Raw genomic sequence first — 27,506 nt, forward strand, 5'->3', positions numbered from 1 at the left:
TTGAGCTTTTCCTCAACAGATTTGTTAAAGGAAGTTTGTGTACTAATAAATTCTTTAAGCATACCTTCAAGTCCAGGGGGTGTGTTCCTATTATTATTGTAAGAATTCCCATAAGAATTAGCATAACCGTTACCATTATTATAAGGATATGGCCTATAGTTATTACTAGAATTGTTCCGATAAGCATTGTTGTTGAAATTATTATTTTTAATGAAGTTTACATCAACATGTTCTTCTAGGGCAACCAATGAAGCTAACGGAACATTATTAGGATCAACATTAGTCCTATCATTCACAAGCATAGACATAATAGCATCAATCTTATCATTCAAGGAAGAGGATTCTTCAACAGAATTTACCTTCTTACCTTGTGGAGCTCTTTCCGTGTGCCATTCAGAGTAATTTATCATCATATCATCAAGAAGCTTTGTAGCAGCCCCCAAAGTGATGGACATAAAGGTACCTCCAGCAGCTGAATCCAATAGGTTCCGTGAAGAAAAATTCAATCCTGCATAAAAGGTTTGGATGATCATCCAAGTAGTCAGTCCATGGGTTGGGCAATTTTTAACCAAAGATTTCATTCTTTCCCAAGCTTGAGCAACATGTTCATTATCTAATTGTTTAAAATTCATTATGCTACTTCTCAAAGATATAATTTTAGCAGGGGGATAATATCTACCAATAAAAGCATCCTTGCATTTAGTCCAGGAATCAATACTATTCTTAGGCAGAGATAGCAACTAATCTTTAGCTCTTCCTCTTAATGAGAAAGGAAACAATTTTAATTTAATAATATCACCATCTACATCTTTATACTTTTGCATTTCACACAATTCAACAAAATTATTGAGATGGGCAGCGAGCATCATCGGAACTAACACCAGAAAATTGCTCTCGCATAACAAGATTCAAGTAGAGCAGGTTTAATTTCAAAGAGTTCTGCTGTAGTAGCGAGTGGAGCAATAGGTGTGCATAAGAAATCATTATTATTTGTGGTTGTGAAGTCACACAACTTAGTATTTTCAGGAGTGGCCATTTTAGCAGTAGTAAATAAAGCAAACTAGATAAAGTAAATGCAAGTAACTAATTTTTTTGTGTTTTCGATATAGAGTGCAAGACAGTAAATAAAGTAAAGCTAGCAACTAATTTTTTTGTATTTTGATATAATGAAGCAAACAAAGTAGTAAATAAAATAAAGCAAGACAAAAACAAAGTAAAGAGATTGGGAAGTGGAGACTCCCCTTGCAGCGTGTCTTGATCTCCCCGGCAACGGCGCCAGAAAACAGTCTTGATGCGTGCGGTTGACACACGTCCGTTGGGAACCCCAAGAGGAAGGTGTGATGCGAGACGGTAGCAAGTTTTCCCTCAGAAAGAAACCAAGGTTTATCGAACCAGGAGGAGCCAAGAAGCACGTTGAAGGTTGATGGTGGCGGAATGTAATGCGGCGCAACACCAGGGATTCCGGCGCCAACGGGAACCTGCACAACACAACCAAAGTACTTTGCCCCAACGAAACAGTGAGGTTGTCAATCTCACCGGCTTGCTGTAACAAAGGATTAACCGTATTGTGTGGAAGATGATTGTTTGCAGAAAACAGTAAAACAAGTATTGCAGTAGATTGTATGCGATGTAAAGAATAGGACCGGGGTCCACAGTTCACTAGAGGTGTCTCTCCCATAAGATAAAAGCATGTTGGATGAACAAATTACAGCCGGGCAATTGACAAATAGAGAGGGCATAACAATGCACATACATGACATGATAAATATAGTGAGATTTAATTGGGCATTACGACAAAGTACATAGACCGCTATCCAAGCATGCATCTATGCCTAAAAAGTCCACCTTCGAGGTTATCATCCGAACCCATTCCAGTATTAAGTTGCAAAACAACGGACAATTGCATTAAGTATGGTGCGTAATGTAATCAATAACTACATCCTTAGACATAGCATCAATGTTTTATCCCTAGTGGCAACGAGCACATCCACAACCTTAGAACTTTCCGTCATTGTCCCGCATTTAATGGAGGCATGAACCCACTATCGAGCATAAATACTCCCTCTTGGAGTTAAGAGCAAAAACTTGGCCAGAGCCTCTACTAATAACGGAGAGCATGCAAGATCATAAACAACACATAGGTAATAACTTGATAATTAACATAACATAGTATTCTCTATCCATCGGATCCCGACAAACACAACATATAGTATTACGGATAGATGATCTTGATCATGTTAGGCAGCTCACAAGATCCAACAATGAAGCACAATGAGGAGAAGACAACCATCTAGCTACTGCTATGGACCCATAGTCCAGGGGTGAACTACTCACTCATCACTCCGGAGGCGACCATGGCGGTGAAGAGTCCTCCGGGAGATGAATCCCCTCTCCGGCAGGGTGCCGGAGGTGATCTCCGGAATCCCCCGAGATGGGATTGGCGGCGGCGGCGTCTCGGTAAGGTTTTCCGTATCGTGGCTCTCGGCATCGGGGGTTTCGCGACGAAGGCTATTTGTAGGCGGAAGGGCAGGTAAAGAGGCGGCACGAGGGGCCCGGACGACAGGCCGGCGCGGCCGGGGCCCGGGCCGCGCCGCCCTGGTGTCCGGCCACCTCGTGGCCCCACTTCGACTCTCCTTCGGTCTTCCGGAAGCTTCGTGGCAAAATAGGACCCCGGGCGTTGATTTCGTCCAATTCCGAGAATATTTCTTTACTAGGATTTCTGAAACCAAAAACAGCAGAAAACAAGAACTGGCTCTTCGGCATCTTGTTAATAGGTTAGTGCCGGAAAATGCATAAATACGACATATAATGTGTATAAAACATGTAGATATCATCAATAATGTAGCATGGAACATAAGAAATTATCGATACGTCGGAGACGTATCAACAGGCGGCATAGAGGTACCCCTTTGTGACACTTGGTTAAAACATGTGTATTGCGATGACAATCCCGGTAATCCAAGCTAATTAGGACAAGGTGCGGGCACTATTAGTATACTATGCATGAGGCTTGCAACTTGTAAGATATAATTTACATAACACATATGCTTTATTACTACCGTTGACAAAATTGTTTCTTGTTTTCAAAACCAAAGCTCTAGCACAAATATAGCAATCAATGCTTCCCTCTGCGAAGGGCCTTTCTTTTACTTTTATGTTGAGTCAGTTCACCTATTTCTCTCCACCTCAAGAAGCAAACACTTGTGTGAACTGTGCATTGATTCCTACATACTTGCATATTGCACTTGTTATATTACTTTACATTGACAATATCCATGAGATATACATGTTATAAGTTGAAAGCAACCGCTGAAACTTCAAATCTTCCTTTGTGTTGCTTCAATACCTTTACTTTGATTTATTGCTTTATGAGTTAACTCTTATGCAAGACTTATTGATGCTTGTCTTGAAAGTACTATTCATGAAAAGTCTTTGCTTTATGATTCATTTGTTTACTCATGTCATTACCATTGTTTTGATCGCTGCATACATTACATATGCTTACAATAGTATGATCAAGGTTATGATGGCATGTCACTCCGTAAATTATCTTTGTTATCGTTTACCTGCTCGGGACGAGCGAAACTAAGCTTGGGGATGCTGATACGTCTCCGACGTATCGATAATTTCTTATGTTCCATGCCACATTATTGATGATATCTACATGTTTTATACATACTTTATGTCATATTTATGCGTTTTCCGGAACTAACCTATTGACGAGATGCCGAAGGGCTAGTTGCTGTTTTCTGCTGTTTTTGGTTTCAGAAATCCTAGTAAGGAAATATTCTCGGAATCGGACGAAATCAACGCCCAGCATCTTAGGATTGGACGAAGCTTCCAGAACACCCGAGAGTCGCCGGAGAGGGGCCACAGGGCCACCAGATGACACCCTGGCGCGGCCAAGGGGGGGCCGCGCCCCCCCTGTTGTGTCATCACCTCGTTGACCTTCCGACTCCGCCTCTTCGCCTATATAAAGGTCCCTGACCTAAAACCTCGATACGGAAAAGCCACGGTACGAGAAACCTTCCAGAGCCGCCGCCATCGCGAAGCCAAGATCTGGGGGACAGGAGTCTCCGTTCCGGCACGCCGCCGGGACGGGGAAGTGCCCCGGAAGGCTCCTCCATCGACACCACCGCCATCTCCATCAACGCTGCTGTCTCCCATGAGGAGGGAGTAGTTCTCCATCGAGGCTAAGGGCTGTACCGGTAGCTATGTGGTTCATCTCTCTCCTATGTACTTCAATACAATAATATCATGATCTACCTTACATGATTGAGATTCATATGATGATGCTTGTAATCTAGATGTCATTATGCTAGTCAAGTGGGTTTTACTTATGTGATCTCCGGAGACTCCTTGTCCCACGTGTGTAAAGGTGACAGTGTGTGCACCGTGTGGGTCTCTTAGGCTATATTTCACTGAATACTTATTCACTGTTATGAATGGCATAGTGAAGTGCTTATTTATATCCCTTTATGATTGCAATGTGTTTTGTATCACAATTTATCTGTGTGCTACTCTAGTGATGTTATTAAAGTAGTCTATTCCTCCTGCACGGTGTAATGGTGACAGTGTGTGCATCGTGTAGTACTTGGCGTAGGCTATGATTGCGATCTCTTGTAGAATATGAAGTTAACTATTGCTATGATAGTATTGATGTGATCTATTCCTCCTTTCGTAGTGTGAAGGTGACAGTGTGCATGCTATGTTAGTACTTGGTTTGGTTATGTTGATCTGTTATGCACTCTAAGGTTATTTAAATATGAACATTGAATATTGTGGAGCTTGTTAACTCCGGCATTGAGGGTTCGTGTAATCCTACACAATTAGTGGTGTTCATCATCCAACAAGAGGGTGTAGAGTCTAGCATCTATCTATTTATTCTGTTATGTGATCAATGTTGAGAGTGTCCACTAGTGAAAGTATGATCCCTAGGCCTTGTTCCTAAATATCGCTATCGCTGTTTGTTTACTCGTTTTACCGCATCTATACTTCCTGCAATATTACCACCATCAACCACACACCAGTCCCGGACAGCAAAGCACTTTTCCGGTGCCGTTGCTACTACTTACATTTATTCATACCACCTGTATTTCACTATCTCTTCGCCGAACTAGTGCACCTATTAGGTGTGTTGGGGACACAAGAGACTTCTTGCTTTGTGGTTGCGGTGGTTGCTTGAGAGGGATATCTTTGACCTCTTCCTCCCTGAGTTCGATAAACCTTGGGTGATCCACTTAAGGGAAACTTGCTGCTGTTCTACAAACCTCTGCTCTTGGAGGCCCAACACTGTCTATAAGAATAGAAGCACCCGTAGACATCAGCATGCAGTAAACAGAAACCCCCAGGGACCAAGGAGTGAGATTCACCTTCCACCTCCACCCGCAATCACGGACGAAAATTGGCACCAGTTGCAGTTAGCGGCAGCTCCACAACCAGGTCCTTATATCGACACCAGTGGTGCGGTCTCGATGATTCAGAAAGGCAGGCCATCCAACAGAGCTCAGAAAGTAATCTCGCGACAAGTTTTTATGGCAGAGAAGATGCCTCCACCAACAATCGAGTACCTGAACTGGTCAGGGCAAGACTGCTTTGATCTTACCAGCGGTGATCGCAGGATTCAACGTTTCACGAGTGTTCATTGATGGCGGGAGCAGCTTAAACCTCATGTACGCAGATACATTGAGAAATATGAACATATCCCTAGTAAACTTATTACCAACTGATACGCGTTTCCATGGTATCACACCGGAGAAGCCGAGCTACCCATTGGGAAAGATCAATCTCGACGTTCAGTTTGGAACCCAAGAAAATTACAGAAGAGAGAGGTTGGAGTTTGAAGTCGTGGATTTCCCGTCGCAGTATCATGCTTTGTTGGGACGACCCGCCTATGCTAGGTTTATGGCAGTACCACATTACACATACTTGTTGTGGAGACTCCCTGGAACCAAGGGCCCAATCACAGTAAAAGGCTAACAACTGATTTTCATCGACTGTCAGAAACTTTCGGTATGCAAGCAGAGTATATGGCGTCAAGGCTAACAACTGATTACGACGTGTTGCCAGACGTAGGGAGGCCGCTCAAGGAGCCCACCTTTGATTCTACTAAAGATTCCAAGGAAGTGCAAATTCACCTGACAGATCCCAAGAAAACGACATCTGTTGCAACAAACATGGACCTCGCATAGGAAAGCGCGCTCGTCGAGTTCCTTCGTGAGCGCTGGGAAATCTTTGCATGGTGTCCAGCTGACATGCCAGGAGTACCCAGGGAACTTGCCGAGCACCACCTCAACTTGGATCCAATGGCGAGGCCAATCAAACAACCTTTGCGGCGTTTTTCGGAACCAAACCGCAAAGCTATGCTGTCAGAAATCAATCGACTCAGAGAAGCTGGCTTTATCAAAGAGTTACATACAGAGGCCACGTGGGTAGCTAACCCAGTGTTGGCCCCGAAGAAAAACACAGAGGTCCTTCGTATGTGCGTCGACTTCACATGTCTCAATAAACATTGTCCAAAGGATCACTTTCCCCTCCCAAGGATCGATCAAATTATCGACTCCACGGCAGGTTGTGAACGTATTTCCTTCCTGGACGCATACTCTGGTTACAACCAGATCCGATTAAAAGAGGAACATGAGGTCAAAACAACTTTTATAACATCTTATGGCGTGTTCTGCTATAGAACAATGCCATTCGGGTTAAAAAACGCGGGAGCAACATATCATCGGATGATGCAGAAGTGTCTTGCCACACAGATTGGCAAGAACGTCCAAGTATATATCGACGATGTCGTCATAACAACAAGGAAGGAGTCAACCTTGATCGAGAATCTGAAGGAAACTTTCGACAACCTCGATAAGTTCTGCCTCAAGCTGAACCCGACGAAGTGCTCCTTTGGCGTTCCTGCAGGGGAACTTCTCGGCTTTCTTGTGTCAGCAAGAGGAATCGAGGCCAACCCGGAGAAAATTCAAGCCATCGTGACGATGTGGAATCCAACAAAGTTAAAGTACAACAGCTGACTGGGCGAGTCGCAGCTTTAAGCAGATTCGTCGCCAGGCTGGGAGAAAAGGCGTTGCCGTTCTACGCCTTGATCAAACAAGGAGAAAAGTTCGAGCTGAACGAAGAAGCAGACAGAGCTTTTGAGAACCTCAAGCGCACAATCTCGACACCACCAATCTTGGTGGCACCTAAGGAAAAGGAACCTCTCCTGTTATACATCGCAGCCACGCCTCAAGTGGTTAGCACACTACTTGTGGTCGAAAGAGAAGAAGAAGGAAAACTCCATGGAGTACAGCGGCCGGTATACTTCATCAGTGAAGTTTTATCGCCTTCAAAACAGCGGTACCCGCAGTACCAGAAGTTAGCATATGGAGTGTTCACAACCGCAAGAAAACTGCGACACTATTTTTCGGCGCATCCGATAATAGTGGTCAATGAGGCGCCTTTATCCAATATATTAAACAACCCAGAAGCTACGGGTCGTGTCTCCCTTTGGGGAATAGAGCTTTCCCCTCGGGACATCACATATGATAAAAGAAAAGCAATAAAGTCACAGATCTTACCAAACTTCGTCGCGGAGTGGATGGAGCTGCAAAATACAGGACCCCCCCCCCAGATTTGTCGAGAACCTGGACCATGAACTTCGACGGGTCCAAGAGGCTAGAAGGAGCTGGAGCAGGCGGGATACTAGTGTAGCGGAAATACGTGCTACGGATGACGTTTCCAAACGCATCTAATATTGAGGCGGAGTACGAAGCACTCATACATGGGATGAAGATGGCGAAAGCCTGCGGAGCAACCCGATTAAAAATCTTTGGTGATTCACAGTTGGTGGCTCAACAGGTGATGAATCAATGTGACATAGTCAATGACAGTATGATAGCATACAAGGAAGTATATAATTAACTCGAGAAGCTTTTCAACGGGTGCGAGGTAAATCATATCAGCAGGCTCAGCAATGATGAAGCCGATGTTCTGGCAAACATCGGGTCGCAATGTCTAGCAATACCACCCGGCGTATTCTGGCAAACATCGGGTCGCAATGTCTAGCAATACCACCCGGCGTATTCTGGAAAGATCAACCAAGGCGAAGAAACAGCAGAATAAGAAGGTTGAGAAAGCCTCGGGGGCTCCAGCAGCACCAGAGGCAAATACATCGGAAGACGAGGAGGAACCGCACGTGATAATGATGGTACAAATTCCTTGGATGCAGGTTTACGTAGCGTATATCCTAAGAAAAGAACTACCAGAAGACCCATTCGAAACAAGGCGAGTTATCAGACGAGACAAAGCCTTTACTGTGGTCAAAGGAGAGCTCTACAAGCGAAGTATTTCAGGAATACTACAGAAATGTGCCACACCTGAAGAAGGAAGGCTTATTCTGAAGGATGTACACGAGGGGGTGTGCGAACATCACGCAAGTAGTCGAGCTATAACAACCAAGGTTTTCAGAGCAGGATTTTACTGGTTGACAGCAGTAGAAGATGCAAAGGACGTAGTACGCACTTGCGATGCGTGTCAACGATTTGCGGCAAAACCTCATTCTCCGGCAGCAGAACTGATACCAATAAACTTGTCATGGCCTTTCGCTCAATGGGGCCTTCATATGGTGGGAAAACTACATAAAGCGTGGCCAGGAGGTTACGAGTATATGCTGGTGGCTGTCGACAAATTTACCAAGTGGATCGAGGCAAAACCAATAAATTCGCCAGACGCATCATCGGTGGTCAGTTTCGTCAAAGGTATTGTCTTTCGATTCGGTGTTCCCAATAGCATTGTCACGGACAACGGCAGCAATTTCACTTCCAAAGAGTTCAAAGCATACTGCGCAGAGGTAGGCATCAAACTACACTTTGCGTCGGTAGCGCATCCGCAAACAAATGGTCAAGTCGAGAAAGCAAACGGTATCATATGCAATGGTATCAAGAAACGATTGATAACACCTCTGGAGAAAGCTCGACACACCTGGCCAGAAGAGTTGCCAAGTTTCTTATGGAGCATACGAACAACACCCAATACAGCAACACAAGAAACCCCGTTTTTTCTGGTCCATGGAGCCGAGGCAGTGCTCCCGATAGAAATAGAACACAATTCCCCGAGAGTGGCGGAGTATGATGAAGAAACCTAGAGAAAGGCGCTAGAAGACGATGTCGATGCACTTGATGAAGCTAGAGACAAGGTGCTGTCGAGAGTCACCAAGTACCAGCAAGACTTGAAAAATTACCACAGTCGACGTTTGCGACCAAGGTCTTTTCAAGTGGGAGATTTAGTTCTTCGGCTTTCCCAGGACAGCCATGAAAAGTTTGAGTCGCCATGGGTCGGACCATACATCGTCACAGAAGTAATCGCGGGAGGAGCATACAGGATAAAGGACAAGAAGACAGGAGTCCCAGCGAAGAATCCATGGAACGTGGCGCAGCTTCAGCGTTTCTACGCATAGAAATCAACATAGAAACATACATGTAAACATACATTGTACTGAAAAGCCCGCGAGTTTTCAGACGCACTCTTTTCCTTTCAGGGCACCGAGTGGGGCTGGAAGGTTATTAATGAGGCGGGCTCGCGGTGTTACAATATAGTAAAGATATTGGTGATATACATCTTTTTCTTCGACAGGCTCGGGGGCTTGCAACCCGCAAAATCAATATATATACATAAATCTTCGCAATATACAGTCTACAAGATATTTGCCTTGGTTCAAAACACCTCGCAAACCAATAAAGATAAAAACACTGGCTACCGAAAAAGCTCGGGGGCTAGAGGAAAGAAAAAAACATATAAGTTGTTTTACAATATACATAGTGCTTACAATACACAGGTTTCCTTTGTCAAGAAAAATTTCGACACAACAAGCAGACTTTCAGTCACGTCCTATCGGGTCGTCTATGTTCACTTTTTCATCATCAACATTGGCACCCATGTGCTCAGCATAATTACCCTTCACGAAGAATTCAGCATAGAGTCGAAGTAAATCATCCATCATTTCCTCGGCTACATGGGTTACAACATCGTTGATTTTGTCGATATTCTTCCTCCATCTCTTCAGTTTGGCATGGCAAATTTCAACGATTTTGGTCATATTTAACTTCGGGTAGCAGATCTGCAACATGATCATAGCAAACCTAGCTCCAGCAGTCAATTGGGCCTTCACAAACTCATGGATTCGAGGAGCATCCCTGAATTTATTCATCAAGTCAGGAAGGGTCTTCGGCTGGGAGTTTCGAGCAAACATAGTGTTGTAAACCAGGGCCAGCGTCCTTGTGCAGAAATCAAGAAAATCACGGACTTGACCTGCGCGGTCTTGAAATCTGACGATTCGTCGGGTACGATCAGGCGTAGCCCAAAAGTTAGAGCCATGGTCCAGAGCAAGTTTGATAATTACATTTGACCTGGCATCAACTCGTTGGTCTTCGGCATTAGCATCCAGAAAAGAACCTACTCAACGGAAGTATCATAGTGAGAGATGGAAAACAAGTAAATAAAGTAGAGAAGTTCAAACTTATGAAGCATACCCGCCATATCCAGGCTAGCGTCAGTCATCAACTCAAGCATATAATCTTCTCGCGAAGTAGCTTGCGCAGCTTCAGTGACCGCAACCTCTTTTAAAGCTAAGGCTTCCTGGGCCTGTTGAAGAGAAATTTTCTCCCACTCGGACGATTTTCGAGATTGTTCCATTACCAGAAGCGCTTGTTTCTTCATCGATTGGAGTTGTTGTCGAAGTTCGTTCAAATCTTGTACTGGATCAGCATTCGAAGAATCTTCAACGAAATCATCAGCGGAAGTTTTCCTCGAGTAGGAGGAAGCGGGCAAAGCATCCGAGGAACGAGGTATCGCGGTATAGTTGTCAAAAACCAACTGGAGAGAAAAATTTCGACATCAATCACTTCGCAAAATAGCATTCCATTAATCATTCGGATATTTACACGTTCATTACAAGAAATGGTTCCTATTGAACCAATGGCAGGCTGCCGCAAGACAGTACTAAGGCGACAACATCAAAAGAAGAGGAAAAAGAAAAAAGAAAGACATAATGGTCTACTTGACCTCCGGCTTGGCAGAACTGGAAGGAGTAGCTGGCTTGTATCCGAGGAAGGAGAGGATCTTCTTCGAACGGCTTGGCAGCCTTGATCAAATTTTGCCACCTCTCCTTGCCGATCTTCTTCGTCTCGCCAGCCTTTGCCCAGTCGATGCTTTGTTGGCTCTCGGCAACCAAAGCTATGGTGCCTTCGACGCTAATCTTCAGGTTTTCCTGCCGGAAAGCTAGCCCAAGATCTTCTTCGGGAGTATAGCACTTAGCAAGCTCAGAGAAGGGCTCCGACGCGTTTTTCTTCGGGAAGAAGTAGGGAAAAAGGCGCGTGAATGCAGTTCACGCATCAGCAATACTACGACGCGCTAGGTCCCCATGAATGTCCAGGAGAGAAAGGGCGTCGAGAAGATGATCCCCTTCAGGCCTTTCAAGTTCAAAGTCTTGAACCATCTTTCCTGCTGAAACGAATTTTGGGTGATCAACAAATATAGGGAGAGCTTATCTTGGAAGAGATCTGAAGAAAGGGATTAATTAACTTACTGACAAAGCGCCAATTCTGCGACTCCAGGCGGCCAATGACATCTTCCTCGCGAGCAGTTTGTTGAGATATATTCTCGCTTAAAGCAGTTTCCGCTTGATGGAGTCCGAATATCTCCAACGGAGGCAGCATCTTGTTCGGCCTTCTCGCGAGCTCTCTCACTCTGTTCAAGCTTGCTGGCGAGGTCATCAGCTCGCTTATTAGCTTTGGCGAGAGCCTCTGGCAGAAGGGAGCATGGTAGAAATGTTAAGATATACAGCAAGATAGATCGTGCGTGGAAACTAAATACAATAGAAAGGTGTACCTTTCAAACCTTCGACAGTATCTCGGTACCCAATAAATTGAGTACCAAGGCTGATGAACTGCTTCATAAGAGGCTGTCGGAGAACAAAAAAAGAGAAGCTCAAAAAAAGCGGGGAAAAACTCGACACAAGACAAAATAGCTGCAAGGATACTTACGTCATCCAAAGGAGGAGTGGTCGAGCTCCCAGCCAAGAGGCTCGTTTCTTTGCCGAGTTCAACCCTCGCTCTCTTCGGAGAGGGGGCTCGGGGGCTAGCGGCAGGAGTCGACGCTTCCAGAACTTGTTGAGGAGGCGAAGTTTCCTCCGTTGCGCGACGAGTTTCCGAAAGAACCAAAGTTTGTGACGTGCTCGTAGGAGCTGTAACATTGGGAGCAGGTTCTTCTTCTTCTTCGTCACTGTCCACAAAAGATAGTATGCGAAAAGGCACAAGTAGTATGCAAAAAAGAAAAATAAGGCAGGGCAGCTTACGAGCTAACGAGGGCTTCCTCGTAAGGATTGAAGGCTTCCTCCTCCTCGGGAGCAGTTTCTTCGGCAGGAGATCCACCGAGTTTGGAGGTGTCGGAGTCCTCGTCATCACCCCCTTTTCTCTTATTCCTTGGGGAAGCAGCGGAAGGGAGAGAGTGCACCGACTCGGAAGCATCGGATTCAGTCTCTCTTTCAGAGGAAGCCGCGGATTTTTGGGATCCTACGACTTCACTCTCAGGGCGAGAAGTACCCTGCGCGTCGTCAGTAACGACGGGGCGTTCATCATCCTCCCAACCTTCAGGAAGGGGAGGCAGGGAAGACAAAACTTGGCGTTCCTGAAGAAGAAAATCATCAACAGAAAAGTTCAGCAAAATAGTAGTCGAAGCAATAAAAACTCGGGAGGACAATTTATGCAAAATAGTAGTCGAAAGAATAAAATTGCGAGAGGACAAGTCATTTACCTTGGGAAGGGGATTGGTGCTATTGAACGGCTCTACTCGGCAAGAAGATGGAACTGAGTCTTTCTTGCTTAGAGATGAAACACGTCGGACGAGCTTCTCCAAGTCCTTCGCAGAAAGATCTTCGGATATGCGGTCGACGTCTTTATCGCCAGCATACAGCCACAAAGTATTTTTGCAAGCCTGCAGAGGCTGCACCCTAATCCTAAGGAAATGCGCAGTAATTTGAATACCTGATAACTCTTTGCCTCGGGGATTCTGCAGCTCGTGGATACGCTTCATCAGTGCATTTGTCGCCGTTTTTTCTTCTTCGGTGGTTTCCGCATCGCAGGATCGGCGTCGAAGAATTTTTGCACTGCCTTCAAACGGCGCGATGTTGTATTCCATCGAGTCGGAGCATTCCTCGCAGACATATAACCATCTCCTGCGCCACCCTTGGACGGAGTCGGGGAATTTGACGTCGAAATAATCGACATCAGGACGGACACAGATAACAACACCACCTATATTGTAGGCGATGTTGTGGGAGCTATTGCGACGAATGCAGAAAATGTGTTTCCACAGGGCCCTATTCGGTTGGGTCCCGAGAAAGCACTCGCAAAGGGTGATAAAGATAGAAATATGGAGGATAGAGTTGGGAGTCAGCTGGTGCAGCTGCAGCCCATACACGAAAAGCAGTCCATGAAGAAATTCATGGATAGGGGCGGAGAGACCGCGGATGAGATGGTCAACGAAGGTTACCCGATATTGGATGGGAGGCGTCGGAAAGCTTTCTTCACTGGGGAAGATCAGCGCCCCTCCTTCTTCGTCAAGCCAAGCTTCTTCATCAAGTTCGCGTCTTGATTTGAGATCTTGGATCTCTCCCACTCGGAAACGCCCAGATCTTGCGTCGCCATGCTTGCTTCGGGGGTGTTGTGCCTTGTGAGTCTCGCCCACGGTGGCATCAACAGTGGCGCTGGAGGGAATGAGGATGTGGATGAGCGCAAGAGCTTTTTGGTTGCAGTGGAGGTTTTTGACAGAGAGGGGATATGAGCGCGGCGCAGCGAAGGGGATAGCAGGAGGAAGAAGAAGATTATTTATAGCAATCCAAGCGAAACGTCGCGCCGTTGGATGATGAGAGAATGGATTTGATGAATTACACGTGTGTCTAGGGGTAAGAAAGTATTTTTACTTGGAGGTAACTAAACAGGCGCCACAGTGCTCGTGCCAGAAAAAACGGAGGACGTGTGTCCCCCACTTGCGTAACGTGTCAAAAACCGTAGACTTTCGGCCCCACAGGTCAGTGATAGGACATGACTCGCGTTTTCCCGATACAGCGATCGTGGCCATCGTCAGCGCTGATGTCACTTTGAAGAAAAACTTCGACTGCGGTGTTTTGAAGATTGGCGGCAGAGGAGCATCATAAGTAACTTCGAGAGCCTTTGATCAAATACAAGTTTTTTCTCAAATGCTCGGTGGCTACTTTTATAAGGAGTTTGATAAAGAGATGATTCAAAAAAGACAAAATAATTGAGCCTACAGCCAAGTATAAATACTCGAGTGTAGCCTCGGGGGCTACTCCCATCGGTAGCGCTGGTCGCGCACCCGATAAAGATGACATTACTGAAAAAGATTAACAATATAGCAACAGAGCTATTAAAGAGGTGAGCCTACAACCAAGTACAAGCACTTGGCTGTAGCCTCGGGGACTACTCCCATCGGGAACGCAGGTCGCGTACCCGATGAAATTGATAAATTTAATGAGGAGCATATTTCGAGTTACCATATAACTCTTCATATACTCCCATCGGGAGGACAAGATAAACAATACAAGTCATCCGTTGACTCAGATAAATGTGCTATTCCAACAGCCGAAAAAGGCACTCGATAATATATTTTCAGAGCGCCTTAGTCGCGATTTAATCTCTGAATGCCGCAGAACTTTGCGATGGTAAGACCCCGGGATCCGTCCTATGCGGCGTGGCACCGCCTCAGAATGTGTGTTGCTATTTTTTTCCGTGTCAACAGATGCGAAGGAAAATCCTAACGGACGCGTTAGGTACCCGATAAAACATAACTGGAATTCGGCATCTGGTAAGACCTTAAGCGACACATGTCGAATTACGCCAGTATCCCGAGATCATGTCCAGGGACGTGATCTTGAAGTAGGTTTTTGCGGGATTGCCACAAGAGCAGTTAACTGGTACTTGATCCGTCAGATGAACCAACCCCAAATACCGTTATCCCTGTACAATATACGATTATTTTATAAAAGTTATTTAATGACTCGAAGAAATCATATGATAATTGTAAAGATGGAGATTTTCCCTGATTCTTCGATTCAAGCAAAATCTCGGGGGCTACTGACATAGGCATCCCCAATAGACCTGCCGAAGATGGTACCCGGAGTTTACTGAAGGCCCACGACCCGAAGTTTATGAAGCCCGGAAGCCCAATTAAGATATAGTTTGGAAATATAGAGTTGTATTAGGAATACTCGACTTGTAACTATTACGGGACGAACTCAGAGAGTCTCCCGGACTTTGTAAACTTGTACATCACGAAACCCTCGGCTCCGCCTCCTATATAAGGGGGAGTCGAGGGACAAAGAGAGGACCGATTTCATTGTCAACATAACCCTAGTTTTCTAGCAGTCGAGTACTTTTCCGGCTGAACCCTCGAGATCTACTTGCCCTCTACTTCCAACTAAACCCTAGTCTACAATCTGTAGGCATTGACAAGTCGATACCTTGTCAATGGGTCTTCGGCTATAATAATAAACCAGGATATATATGCGACATACCCCTTAGGCATGCCTATGTCACTCACACACTAATTGTGTCACGCCGTGCAATCGTTTCCGCAAAAAAAATGCATTACGGGTACGAATATATGCATATCGTGTTAATTTGAAATATTAAAATAACCATTGCTATGCTTAAAACTATGGACATTTACGATATACCAAATCAAAGTTTAGAAATTACTACGGATATGAGGAATTAAATCTTATATCGCGAGGAAATGTTGTGGTTGCAACATTCTAGAGTGGATTGGCTCAAAGAAGGTGTCTGGAATACCACATCCATCAAAAGGATGTGTGCGCACAAGGCGTAATAAAATATCAAAACTAACAGATAGTGATGTAGTGTTTCGAACGGTACCTACCGAGATGCAAATGATATCCATGTGATATTTTAAATCTTTGTACACGAGAGATCCTTCCTTAAATTGTTATCTAAGGACTTCTGTTATTTCAGAGCAAGTAACTGAGGAGATAAATGAAGCACGATGTAAAGATTATTTTAGATGAGGAGATTTCTAGGCCCTTATCCGAAATTTCCCTATTAAAGCTCCAGGACCAGATGGATTTCTTGCATGTTTCTTTCAAGAGAAGCATCATGCTCAGTGAAGTCAGTGATATCTTGATCGTCTTTATTCCAAAAGTGGAGGACCCTATTGTACTCAAAGATTTGTGTTCTATTGGGTTGTGCAATGTCCTCTATGAAGTGGTATCAAATTTCCTTGTTAATAGGCTTAGACCTCTGCTTGGTTAATTCATATAAAAAACCAAAGTGCTTTTGTACCTAGAAGGATGATCACAAACAATACATTTTTGACGTTTGAATGCTTGCACTACAGAGCATGGTACTAGTTCTAAGTTCCAACTCAACTTTTTGTGCCTACAAACTTGATCTATCCAAAGCTTATGATAGAGTCGATTGGTCCTTTCTTGACTCTACAATGCATAAAATTGGGGTTTCTCATCAGTGTTATGGAATGTGTTACTAATGTGAGATGTTCAGTCAAATTTAATGGAACTTTATTGGAAGCATTTACTCCTACTCGGGATTAAAGACAGTGAGATCCTCTCTCTCTCTCTCTCTCTCTCTCCCTCCGTTTTTGTTCCTTCTTGTCACGGATGGTTTGTCGGTCCCGTTGAAGCATGAAATGGATCAAAATAATATTACTGAAATCAAGGTATGCCGGAGGGCCTCGTCCCATTTGCTATTTGTGGACGATACATTGTTATTTTTCAGAGCTAGTGGAGCCCAAGCACTCAGAGTCAAACATGCTCTTGATATCTATGCTACTGGTACTGGTACAGAGTTTATTATTCCATCTAAATGCTCTATTATATTCAGTAAAGATTGACCGGTGATTGATCAAGAGGCAGTACGTTCTACCCTATAGGCGTTGCAACCTGATTTTGACGACCGTTATTTGAGCTTCCTAACACCCGATGAATGCATGCATAAGGGAGGTTTTGAGACCTACCATCTAGGTTGTGTAAGTACTTGCTGCTTTGGGGTGACGGTCTACTTTTGTAGAGTACTAAAATGGTTCTGATCAAGGCAACAACTCAAGCTATCCCTGCCTACGTGATGGTTGTCTTTAAACTCCATTCTCGGTCTCTGATGAGCTTACAAACCTAACATATGATTATTGGTTGGGGTGGAAAGAGAAAAAAAGGAAAACACATAGGGTAAATTGGAAAAGGATGATTCTTTCCAAGACGTAGGGCAGCATGGGGTTCCGTGAGATGAGACTGTTTAATCAAGCCATGTTGGCTCATAAAGATTGGCGTCTAATCACGTTCCCAAATAGTTTCTGCTCTCGAGTGCTGAAGGTCTGGTATTATCATAATGGTGACATTATTGACATAGTATTTACCTGTAATCCCTCTCTAACATGGAATGCAATTTCTTATGCCCTAGAAGTGCTGAAGTAGGGCTTAATTCAGAGAGCAGGTAATGGCCGTAATATCGGAATTTGACAAGATAGTTGGCTCCCAAGGGGAAGCTACTGCAAAGTACTAACTTCACTGAGGAATTCGAGACTACGTCTCATATTAGAACTCCAGAAAGAAAACTGGAAAGAGGCACTGGTACGCGAGTCCTTCCACCTGGTGGACTCGGAGGTCATCTTAAAAATTAAACCCTCGAGGAGGGTTTTGGAAGATACGGTTGCATAGCAGCTGTAATTCTCAGGCATTTTGTTTGTCTGATCTGCTTACAAGCGGGCCATAAATGAGCTCCCCGAACAACATGCATTATGTGCCTCGAGTTCTCGACCTACTGGAGATGATCCTTGCTAGTGATGCATATGGAAAGTTAACGTTCCTGCAAAAGTATGAACCTTTGCCTGGAAGGTTGCATCTCAAGCACTAGGTACTGAAAGTAATATCTGAGGAGAGGTATGAGGGTTACATGCTTCTACAATATTTGTGGTATGGAGAAGGAGGACACCCCTCACGCTCTGTACCGATGTCCTCATGAAGTTAGCATGTGGTGTACCATGACACATATTTGGGACCTCCCTTCGAATCTAGAGATGATTTGCAGCTCTCCATTTGGTTCAGATCATTGTTGTCCGCAATTCCCCCTCACACGATTGATGCCACCCTTCTTGTATGATGGCATGTATGGCACAACCGGAATGAAGTTACCCATGAGAAACCTTTGCCACATGTGGAATCATCAAAGAGGTTTCTGTGTTGTTACTCAAAAATCCTGAAGAATTCTAGTGATACTACGAATTTGATAGTTAAAGGTAAGGATCTTATTGTTGAGTCATTGTTGGAGGTCGAATCTAAGTAACTGCCAAAACCACCTGACAAGGTTTGGTCGAAGCCTCCTCTTGGATGGATCAAATTGTCACTCGACGGTTCTTTTAAATGGAAGATGGGACCGCTGGATGCGACATGGTTGTTCGAGATGTGGAAGGAGACATTATTTTCTCGGCGTGTCGTTCCTTACTATGTTGTGCTGAAGTGGTCGAAGCGGAGCTACTTTCTCGTCGCGAAGGTCCAGAGTTGGCTCTAGCTCACAACCGTATACCGATCATCACTGAATCGGAATGCTACAGAGCTCAGCGGCCTAGGAGAGGAAGGAAGATCAACATATTTATGTTTCAGATATTAAACTATTAGCTAGTAATGGCATTTCCTGCAAGTTTGTAAAAGTGAAACGTTTAGAAGTTAGGGTTAATCATTGTCTCGCCAATCTGACAGAAACAAAGCATCTTACTTTTGTTTGGCTCGGATCAGGCCCTGGTGTTGTCATTCGGGAGCTTGAACATGAGCTGGTTGTAACCCATATTTTTTTTAATGAAGGTCCTTTTACCCACAAAAAATACAGAGATTACTATAAAATATTTTTATAGTGTATTGATTTAATATTGCACATGTTGATAATTTAAAATATATTTGGTTAAATTTAGTAAGATTTTAACTTTGACTAAATTCATACTGTACAATTTTATTCATTAGAACGAACCTCGACCTACAGTCCTACACGGTCCTCACTCGAAGAAAAATAAAATAATATGAACCTGCATTTCCATCTGTTTTTTTCAGGAAAAAAGAAAGAAGCATATATCTCGTCTGCGCCGGTGGCCCCACCAGTTCCTCGCCCCGTCCGGTGGCCCCACCATCCCTCCCATTTCCTGATTTTCCGCACGCATCGATCAACGCCGACGACGCCGCCGGCGATGAGCGCGAAGCAGCTCTGCGACGCCCTGGCCGTCGCGGGGTTCGACGGCGGGGAACCGCTCGACCCGGAGAGCCTCGACTGGGCGTTCCTCCAGGGAGACGACTCCCGCCGCGTGCTCGCGTGGATCGCCGCCCGCCTCCGCCCCGCCAACGTCCTCTCCGCCTCCGACCTCGAACTGTACATACCCTATCTCTCCCGCGAACCCTCTCGAAATTTCTCTGATCGTAGCTAGGCTGCCAGACTGCCAGGGCTGCCAAGTTAGGCTAGCCCGGGGGTTGATTCGAACGCGATGCCCCCATGGGTCTGAACTGTCGGACGTGCAATGCAAGCCGCTGTTCGGGCTTCCGAGGTGGGGTTTTGGTTAGGATTAGCCTGACAAGTGTGGGGTTTGGATTCAAAATAATAGTCCTCGGCTCCTCTTGCAAGTTGCAGAGTTGCCTGTGAAACTTTCGTAAGTGGAGGGTTTGGGTGAGAAAAGCACACAACTGCACTTGTCTGCACATGCTTTGGAGTGTGGTGCATCATACTACCATTACACTGTACAAATTTTATATTACGAGATGTTTTGGCTACAAGTGCTGATTCTCTTGCTTCTGAGGCTTAAACTGGTGTTCTTGTTTCATAAACTTTGCAGGTATGAGCAGCTTGAACTAGAAGGGAAGCTTCTGGTGGTATACAGATTTTTACCTCCATTTGTTCAGTAGACTTAGTTGGATTATCAATTTGGTGGAGTAGCATGTTTTCTTTTGGCAAAATCGTCTATACAGTGCTAGTCTTTTGTTGCAATATAGCTGCCTCCGGCTAGAGATGTGTTCCTAATACGAGTACCCTTTTTAGGGGGAGGACCTGGATTCCGCTTTCGACAGTATTTCAGTCTTCTCAGAAATTGGAGAGAACCAGGAATACACATTCCTGTCAGAAGAAAGTTTGGGAGACATCCGGTATGCCATGTCACTCTCCTGTTATACAAGAACTCAATCAACTGTTATTTTGTGCACCTGTTCTCGTGAGCTGCATTTCCCTTTACTTTTCCATCACCCACTTGCAAAAACGGCAGGTATAGTTGTATACCTTCCCTTCTTATGTGGAGGAGTCTTATTCTGTTTTTCTCCCATCATATTTTGTCTTATTATGTTATTTGTAGGTATATGTACTACATTTGCATGGTTTATGTAATGGAGACACTTCCTAAATCTCTCAGATGCTAACTTCGGTAACACAGACTCTTGTGTTGAGTAGGATTTACAGATCAGAGGGTCTAACGAGTAAAATAAATTCCCTTTCCCAGACCCCCACAATATGTGGGAGCTTTGGGCACTGGTTATGCCCTTTTTAGGGTCTAGCGAGTAAAGTTGCAGTCCCATACAATAAAGGAAAAAAGAGAGGAGAGAATTAGTCCCACAGTGTTTGCTCCATTTTACCATTAAGCCATATCTTCCCTTTCAAAAAAAAATTAAGCCCTATCTTGCTAATGGTATGTTTTCATCTCTTCACTGATCAGAGATTTTCTTATATTTTCTAGTGACTCAAAACATGCACTTAGAGCTGAAGTTTCTGATTTGGAAAAGAAGCTCGCTTCATTGGAATGGCAGCTTGATTTGCTGACATCGCAAGCTACCACCATCACCCAGCGACACAAATCCCGTGAATCTGCTAAAACTAACGCAACTGGACAACTTACAAGATTAGATGACAAACTTGCTAAGAGAAGTTTAGAGGTAAATTATTCCTTTATTTTGCCAACCTGAAACCCAGTATACCATACTGTCCTTTTACCATTCGCAGCTGTGTATTGATAGATACCTATAGTCTGGATTTCACATAGACCATTGTAGTTATACCTGAATTTAGCCCACAAAAAGAACTCGAGCAACCAGGCACTAGCACCTGGTGTCATCGTTTGTATAAAACGACTGAGAATTCAGTTTCTGATACTCATTGTCTAGTCTATAATCACCAGAACCATAGAATTAAATTGTAGCTAGCTATCACTTGTGGTTATTTAAGGGTCGGAGAGTGCGGTTGTGTTAAGTGAAAACTAAAAAGAGCTATGTTAATAAATGCAGGCAGCAAACAGAGTTTACTGGTCTTCAAGTTTACACAAATTTGTACATAATGTAGACATTCTTTTATATCATCCTCCTATTTTATGGCATTTGTTTACTACGTGTGAAATAGAGACTTTTTATTTTATCTGTCATGCTCTTTCTTGTAGGATTTCGTTGCAGTACTTTAATAGAAGAATGTGCTCTGTGACATTTCATTTTCAAAAATTTCCCCCTTTCTTCAGATGAATGCTGTGCTCGGAAAACTTGTTGCTACCATCCAGGAGTTGTCCTACTATCATTCAGAAGCAGGTACTACTGTTGCCTTTCACATGTAAAGTTGCACATCTTATTACTCCCTCCATCTGGAAATGAGCGACTCGGATTTGTCTAGATTCGCTTGTATCTAGATGTTTTTTTAGATGTAGATACATGTGAATGTACACAAATCCGATTCACTTATTTCTGGACGAGGAAGTACTACACATTACATAGATTGACATGTGCTGATAACCTGACATCCATTTTGATTTTCATGTATGGAAATGCCACTATATTTAACCCTAGCACACATAGTGTGAATTTTAGTTTACTGTCAATCTTCTGAATTGTAGTTCATTTTATTCATTACAGATATTGGAATCTACCTGTCATACTGTGATTTCCAGTCTTATGTAATCAGTAACTTGGGTTGTACCAAAGAACTGAACAAATGGTTCGCTAAGAAGTTTGAGAAGGTGTGCTTTTATCATGATCTCACTATTCCTATATTAACTGCATTATGTTTAACAAAACATACAAATATTAGCTAAAAAATTATGATAGATTGCTAGCCATACAAAATGAATAATGAGTCTAGTATTGGATGTAAAAAAAAGCTAAATACTTCAGTTGAGTTACATGAGTTCATCCAAAAGCTCGAACATATTGGGGAAAGATGGGAAATGCACTTAACTTCAACACTCTCCCTCTCATTTGGCTGCCACAGGCCTAAAAGTGAATTGCCACAGTAACTTTTTATTTTAAATTGCGCTAGCCAGGTATTGAACTCGAGATCTCTTGACTCTAATACTATATTTAGTTTTATGCACCAATAGTTCACCTAAAAGCTCGATCTTATGGGAGTGTGAACATACGACCATCCTTTTGCCATAACTATGCCTTGATCAAGTTTTCTCCAGGGACCTCTCCATCTTGTTGCCAAAGAAGACGTGTCAAGGGGTGAGGATTCTTTTACTTGATCATTATCACATTACAGTTTTCTTGTCTGTACTGTCTCCATACATTTTATGCGCTCTTCTTTTCCGGCGCCAACAGAAGCAGATAAAGGTTTTGATATTTTTCTTTTGAATTATGTATTCTTATCCCTTAATATTCGTCCTGAATACTTGTGTTCCCTATATGTTATGTTATGTTCTGTATATACCACTATTTAAATTGAATAAAATCATTGGAAAGGCTATAAATCCTTTTTTATGTGCCAGCATAATGTATTATGGAAGAAGGATACATTTTCATAATTTACTTTTTTGATATTAAAAGTTGAAAGTTCTAGTTTATGCGCCCAGCCAACATATGACTGAACTAGTAAAAACTGACCATGTCTATTTGATACCTCAAGTTTTCTGGTAAAAATGGCATGCTTAGGTAACCCTACTTGTTTTGAGTCTTCCCATAGTAAGTGTACTTTTAGATCTGACTAAGCTTAATTGGCTTAAATTGAGTTTAATTTCTGAACGGAGCTATGTACCATCCGTCTCCCAGTATTCAGCTTGTTCAAAATCAAGAAGGCAAGAGTAGCACCCTCTTTGCAGCGAAGGTTTTGATATCTTCTCCATTTACTGGTCCATGATTGGCTTGGCTGTTGTGTACTCTATTATTGATATCTTAAATAATATGTAAACTTGGATTTCACCATGAAGTCATACTCAGTAATTTCCTGCAGTTTTACTCTATCTAGGTTAGCTACTTATGCCATAGTGAATTATGATAACTAATTTTCTTTTTTTGTGCAGGAGATTCTGAAAAGCATCATCATTTAGTAAATGAACTGAACCGAATTAATTCAATGTAAGTTTCTGTTTATCTGCCAATTACACTGATTTATTATTTCTGGCGTACTACTGCAAAATACCGCATCTTAGGTTGGAGTTGTCTTAATTTTGTACCATCAGAAAACCTAATCTACGGTCCATGTCACCTGTTCTGTCTCCACCTACATCAGTACTGTGTGTATGTGCATTTGTGTGTGTGTTTAATCATAAATGAAAAGAGGAGTGATAAATGAGTCTGAAGGAGAGAAATATCATTACTTTTATACTGTTTTTCGAAGAACATAACCATTAAATTTTTAAATGGAAGGAGTATTAATTTCAGTTTTGGAACTCATTTTCTTGAAATCAGCAGCACATAAGTTTGTTCTTCCCCAGATGGATATCGACCTCTTAAATGGTTCCTTGACTTCATTTCTGAGATTAGTTTGCCTACTGATGGAACTCCGAGCTGCATCCCAACCTTTTCTTTCTGCATTAGTGCATGTGGATTATTCATCCCTGTTGGTACAAAATTACCCCTATTGCTTCCAGAGTCTCTTATGAATTTGTGTTCGCTAATTTTTTTTAAATATGTATCAGGAAAATTAGACATGTAGTATGATAGATAGATTTACTCTATGTTACTTCAGTTAGACACGTGACATGAACTCCGATATATGGCTCTTCTTTTATGTTCATTGGTTATTAACTTATTATCTTTTCACAGCCTACCTTGTAGTTACCATCAAACTATCAAAGTGAATAATCAGTCTACTTGCTTACCATGCTTCTCTTTTATTAACAGATTTGCTAAAAGTAAGAGGCAGTACATAGAAGCACTAGTAGAATTTGCTAAGGAGGAGGCTAAACTCTCAAAGCTGAGATCTCAGTTGGCATCCCAACAGTCATATATTCATGAAGACATCCATTCTCTAAGGTATATCTGACATGAGTGTACTGGAGTTAAGACTAGTTCCTTTTGAAAGAGCTCCGATATTGAAGTGGCACGATATCATTATTTCAGAATAGAACTGTTGAGAACATTGAATAATCCTTGTTGACATCTCTAAAACGGAAACTGCTTAGTTCCTGGTTTAGTCATTTTACCTGCGCTGAGATTCGACACAAGTAGAGATTGAACAAAATATTGTAGAAAACACTTCATTTTTATTGTAGAAACATTTTTTTTTTCCTATTGTATGGTATCACAATGAAGCTTTTGTGCATGTGATGTTTACATTTGTATGATTCCATAACTTATATGTCTGTTATTTTTTGAAATTTTCTTATTTGGTTTCCAGGAGGAGAAACTCTGAACTTACCGATGAGCTTAAGGATCTCTCCCTTCAAGTTCAGGGATGCCTATCCGAGGTAAATTCAAACACAAAAATTTCGTTCTTTAATCTTGATATTATCATGAACTGCCTAAATATTTCCCTGCACGGATGCTTCAGAGTTGTTTAAGTTACACTGCTTAATACCTTGAGTTAATGTTCTATTTTGATCAAGAATTTTGTGCATCTATCAATAGATGTCACTGGCATCCCCACATAATAGAAATATAAAAGATGGTGGGAATGTTTTACCTGGACATGTCACAAGCTCATGGATGTTTCACTGGAGTAAATAGATGAATGAACAATGAAGCTAAAGTTCCTAGGAAGTGTAACTACAGACCTTGTACCTGTTAGCTGATCTGTCTATTGAGGAACTTGTGTCCTTCATTCATAGTTCACGATTTATTCCCATGCCTGCAGTAAAAAAATATTTGCCACCCATTTAGCTATCTTACACTTTATCCAACCATATTCCATTTTATGTGCCAGGCAGTGTAAAAATTAATGGCCTATTTTGATTTTCCCTTTTATAGACTGTTGCAATCGTGTGTGCTGACCTGGCTCGACTTGAGGGTGCAAATATTTTGCAAGGTGTGCTCTCCTTATGACCCAATAAGAATTTCAAAGCTCTTTGCAGTACTGAGATTGGTACTTCATGTTCCTAACTATGACCTTCTAGGGGATCATAACTTGAAGGTTCACCGTCAAGAATGCTATATAGGCCAGCAGAAAAGGGTAGCTTGCTAGTACTTGGTTGTTTTTCGGTAGAAACCAGCCTCCTACCGATCTAAGTGATGATGTAGACATTTCTTCTTGCAGTTCATCAATCATTTGGTTCATCAGCTTGCTGCGCATCGGTTTCTGAAGATAGCTTGCCATCTTGAAAGACGGACAAAAATTTCGGGCGCTTATTCATTGCTCAAAGCTATAGAAATGGAATTGCAGAGCTACTTATCAGCTGTCAATGGCCGCCTGGTATGTCTTGCTGGTTTTCTCTGTTACGTAGACGATGTTGTTTAGCTTGTTAGCATTCACTTCATTTGTATATACCACACAATACGTAGGACCGATATCATTTACTTGGTCAACCTGCATCTGACATGATTGAAGAAGGGTCTGTTGATGACCGGGATACTTTTCTCCATGCCGTGAGGGATATTCTTAGCAGTCAGTCAGGTAAGCCAGGTGTTTTCACAAATCTTTATGTTATCTACCAATGCTGGAATAATTTGCTCTTTCCATTTTCTGTAGGTGCTCAGACAGTGACACCAACATATGTTTCAGCATATGCTTTGGTTGAGCAGATATCAGAACTGGCGGACGAGCTGCATTGTTATCAGCACGAGCTTGAAAATGTTCTTCCACGTGAACGAAGAAGATTCATCGATGAACAGTGAGTTGTCCTCTCAATTGTGCTAAAAAACTTTCCTTCATAAATGTTACCTTTCTTCGTCCATTGGGTGGTTGAATCTCCCTTGCTGCACATTAGCAAGAGGGAAGATACACGAAAACTGAATGCTACATTGGGTAACTCTAACTCCTAGTGATAGGAGTTATATGTTAGACGTTTAAAAAAAATGTTAGACGTTTGGTCCAATCACTCCATGTTTTTTCATCATTTTGTAGATGCAGGATGATTCAAATACTTGAGCAGATCCTATCTGTACCTGTGACACATATGCTACCAAAATTTACACCATGGGTACATTCTCTTCTGATGTTTGAACCTTTTGCTCTGTGTCTTGTGCTATGTTCTGATGCTATTACTTGACCATGTTTTACTCAACTCAGCCACTGGCGCAAGCGCTTGAAGAATTAGAAATGATCAGCTACGAAGTCTCTGCTTCTGTTAATGAAGTAACGATGGCTCGAGAGGAAAAGGCCAAGGTACTGTACATCTGTTACTACCACCCGTTGCTAATAATAAACAGTATCAGCGGTTTAGGTGTAATTCTGTATGTGGATTGAGTCATCGCTCTCATATTTACAAATGGTCTGCAGATGTTACAACAGCCTTCACGCAATGTGCAGCAGGAAAGACGAGTATTCACCGATTTCTTCTGCCACCCAGGACGGCTGGAGAATCAAGTCAGAGAGCTCAGTTCTCGTATTAGAGCAATCCCCGAATAATCTTGGGTAGGGTGGTCAATATGGCCAGTGCAAAGTCTTGCTTGGATCCTCAAACTTAGTTGCCATGTCTTTTCTTGCTCGGCTCTCTCTTTTTTCTTCCAGGGGAAGCAGAATTGTACATCCTCGGAATTGCAACAACTGAAGATTGTTGAGCTTAATTTTTTTTTTGTTTCTATTACATCAACACAAAGTATACCTAGTGTAGTGCTTTCAGGAAAAACAGTCAACAGAGGGAACCAATTGTATATAATCATCAGTTTTCAGTGCCTAGTTCTTTGAATCTTCGTGAAGACTGATTATGCTATAGAAGAATTCATTTTAGCTATTTTAATGTCGATCATAGATCTGGGTGGTCCGTGCCATAGATTTTCTTCTAATAGTTGGAAAGGTCTGAAAGGCACATGCCGAACCAAAGTGCCGCTTGCTTCGTTGGCATTGCACGAGAAGGTGTTTGACGGTGGACAATTTGGCCATCCGAGGATAGCGGCACGACCCTATATGCAAACTCAGCAGGGTTAACCTGGAGATGGTCCAGCACTTGAGGCTTCATTGCTGATTCTCCATGGCTTTTGTTAGAAGATTGCCCAGAGGACCTATGTGTGGTGACCCGGCATACCACTGCATGGTGTAGTATGCAAGTCTGATATAACACCAATGAAACACCGTTCCACTAGTATTATATCGCTCAGAGTGGTA

The 27,506-nt window shown here is 43.0% G+C and overlaps 1 protein-coding gene across 1 annotated transcript; it reads left to right on the forward strand.

Annotated features, from left to right (window-relative positions):
• Nucleotides 1-19,263: 19,263 nt before the first annotated feature.
• LOC124672452 (AUGMIN subunit 3-like) lies at nucleotides 19,264-26,905 on the forward strand. The gene is made up of 18 exons (XM_047208675.1): nucleotides 19,264-19,442; nucleotides 19,900-19,936; nucleotides 20,103-20,206; nucleotides 20,788-20,983; nucleotides 21,556-21,622; nucleotides 21,944-22,047; nucleotides 22,492-22,531; nucleotides 23,326-23,380; nucleotides 24,149-24,280; nucleotides 24,645-24,714; nucleotides 25,214-25,271; nucleotides 25,360-25,415; nucleotides 25,500-25,655; nucleotides 25,745-25,856; nucleotides 25,932-26,073; nucleotides 26,307-26,382; nucleotides 26,472-26,567; nucleotides 26,682-26,905. The coding sequence occupies exons 1-18, from the start codon at nucleotides 19,264-19,266 to the stop codon at nucleotides 26,808-26,810; spliced, it is 1,809 nt and encodes a 602-aa protein (XP_047064631.1). The 3' UTR covers nucleotides 26,811-26,905.
• The last annotated feature ends 601 nt before the right edge of the window (nucleotides 26,906-27,506 follow it).

The sequence above is a fragment of the Lolium rigidum genome, chromosome 7 (assembly GCF_022539505.1).
Source record: "Lolium rigidum isolate FL_2022 chromosome 7, APGP_CSIRO_Lrig_0.1, whole genome shotgun sequence".
Taxonomy (NCBI): Eukaryota; Viridiplantae; Streptophyta; class Magnoliopsida; order Poales; family Poaceae; genus Lolium; species Lolium rigidum.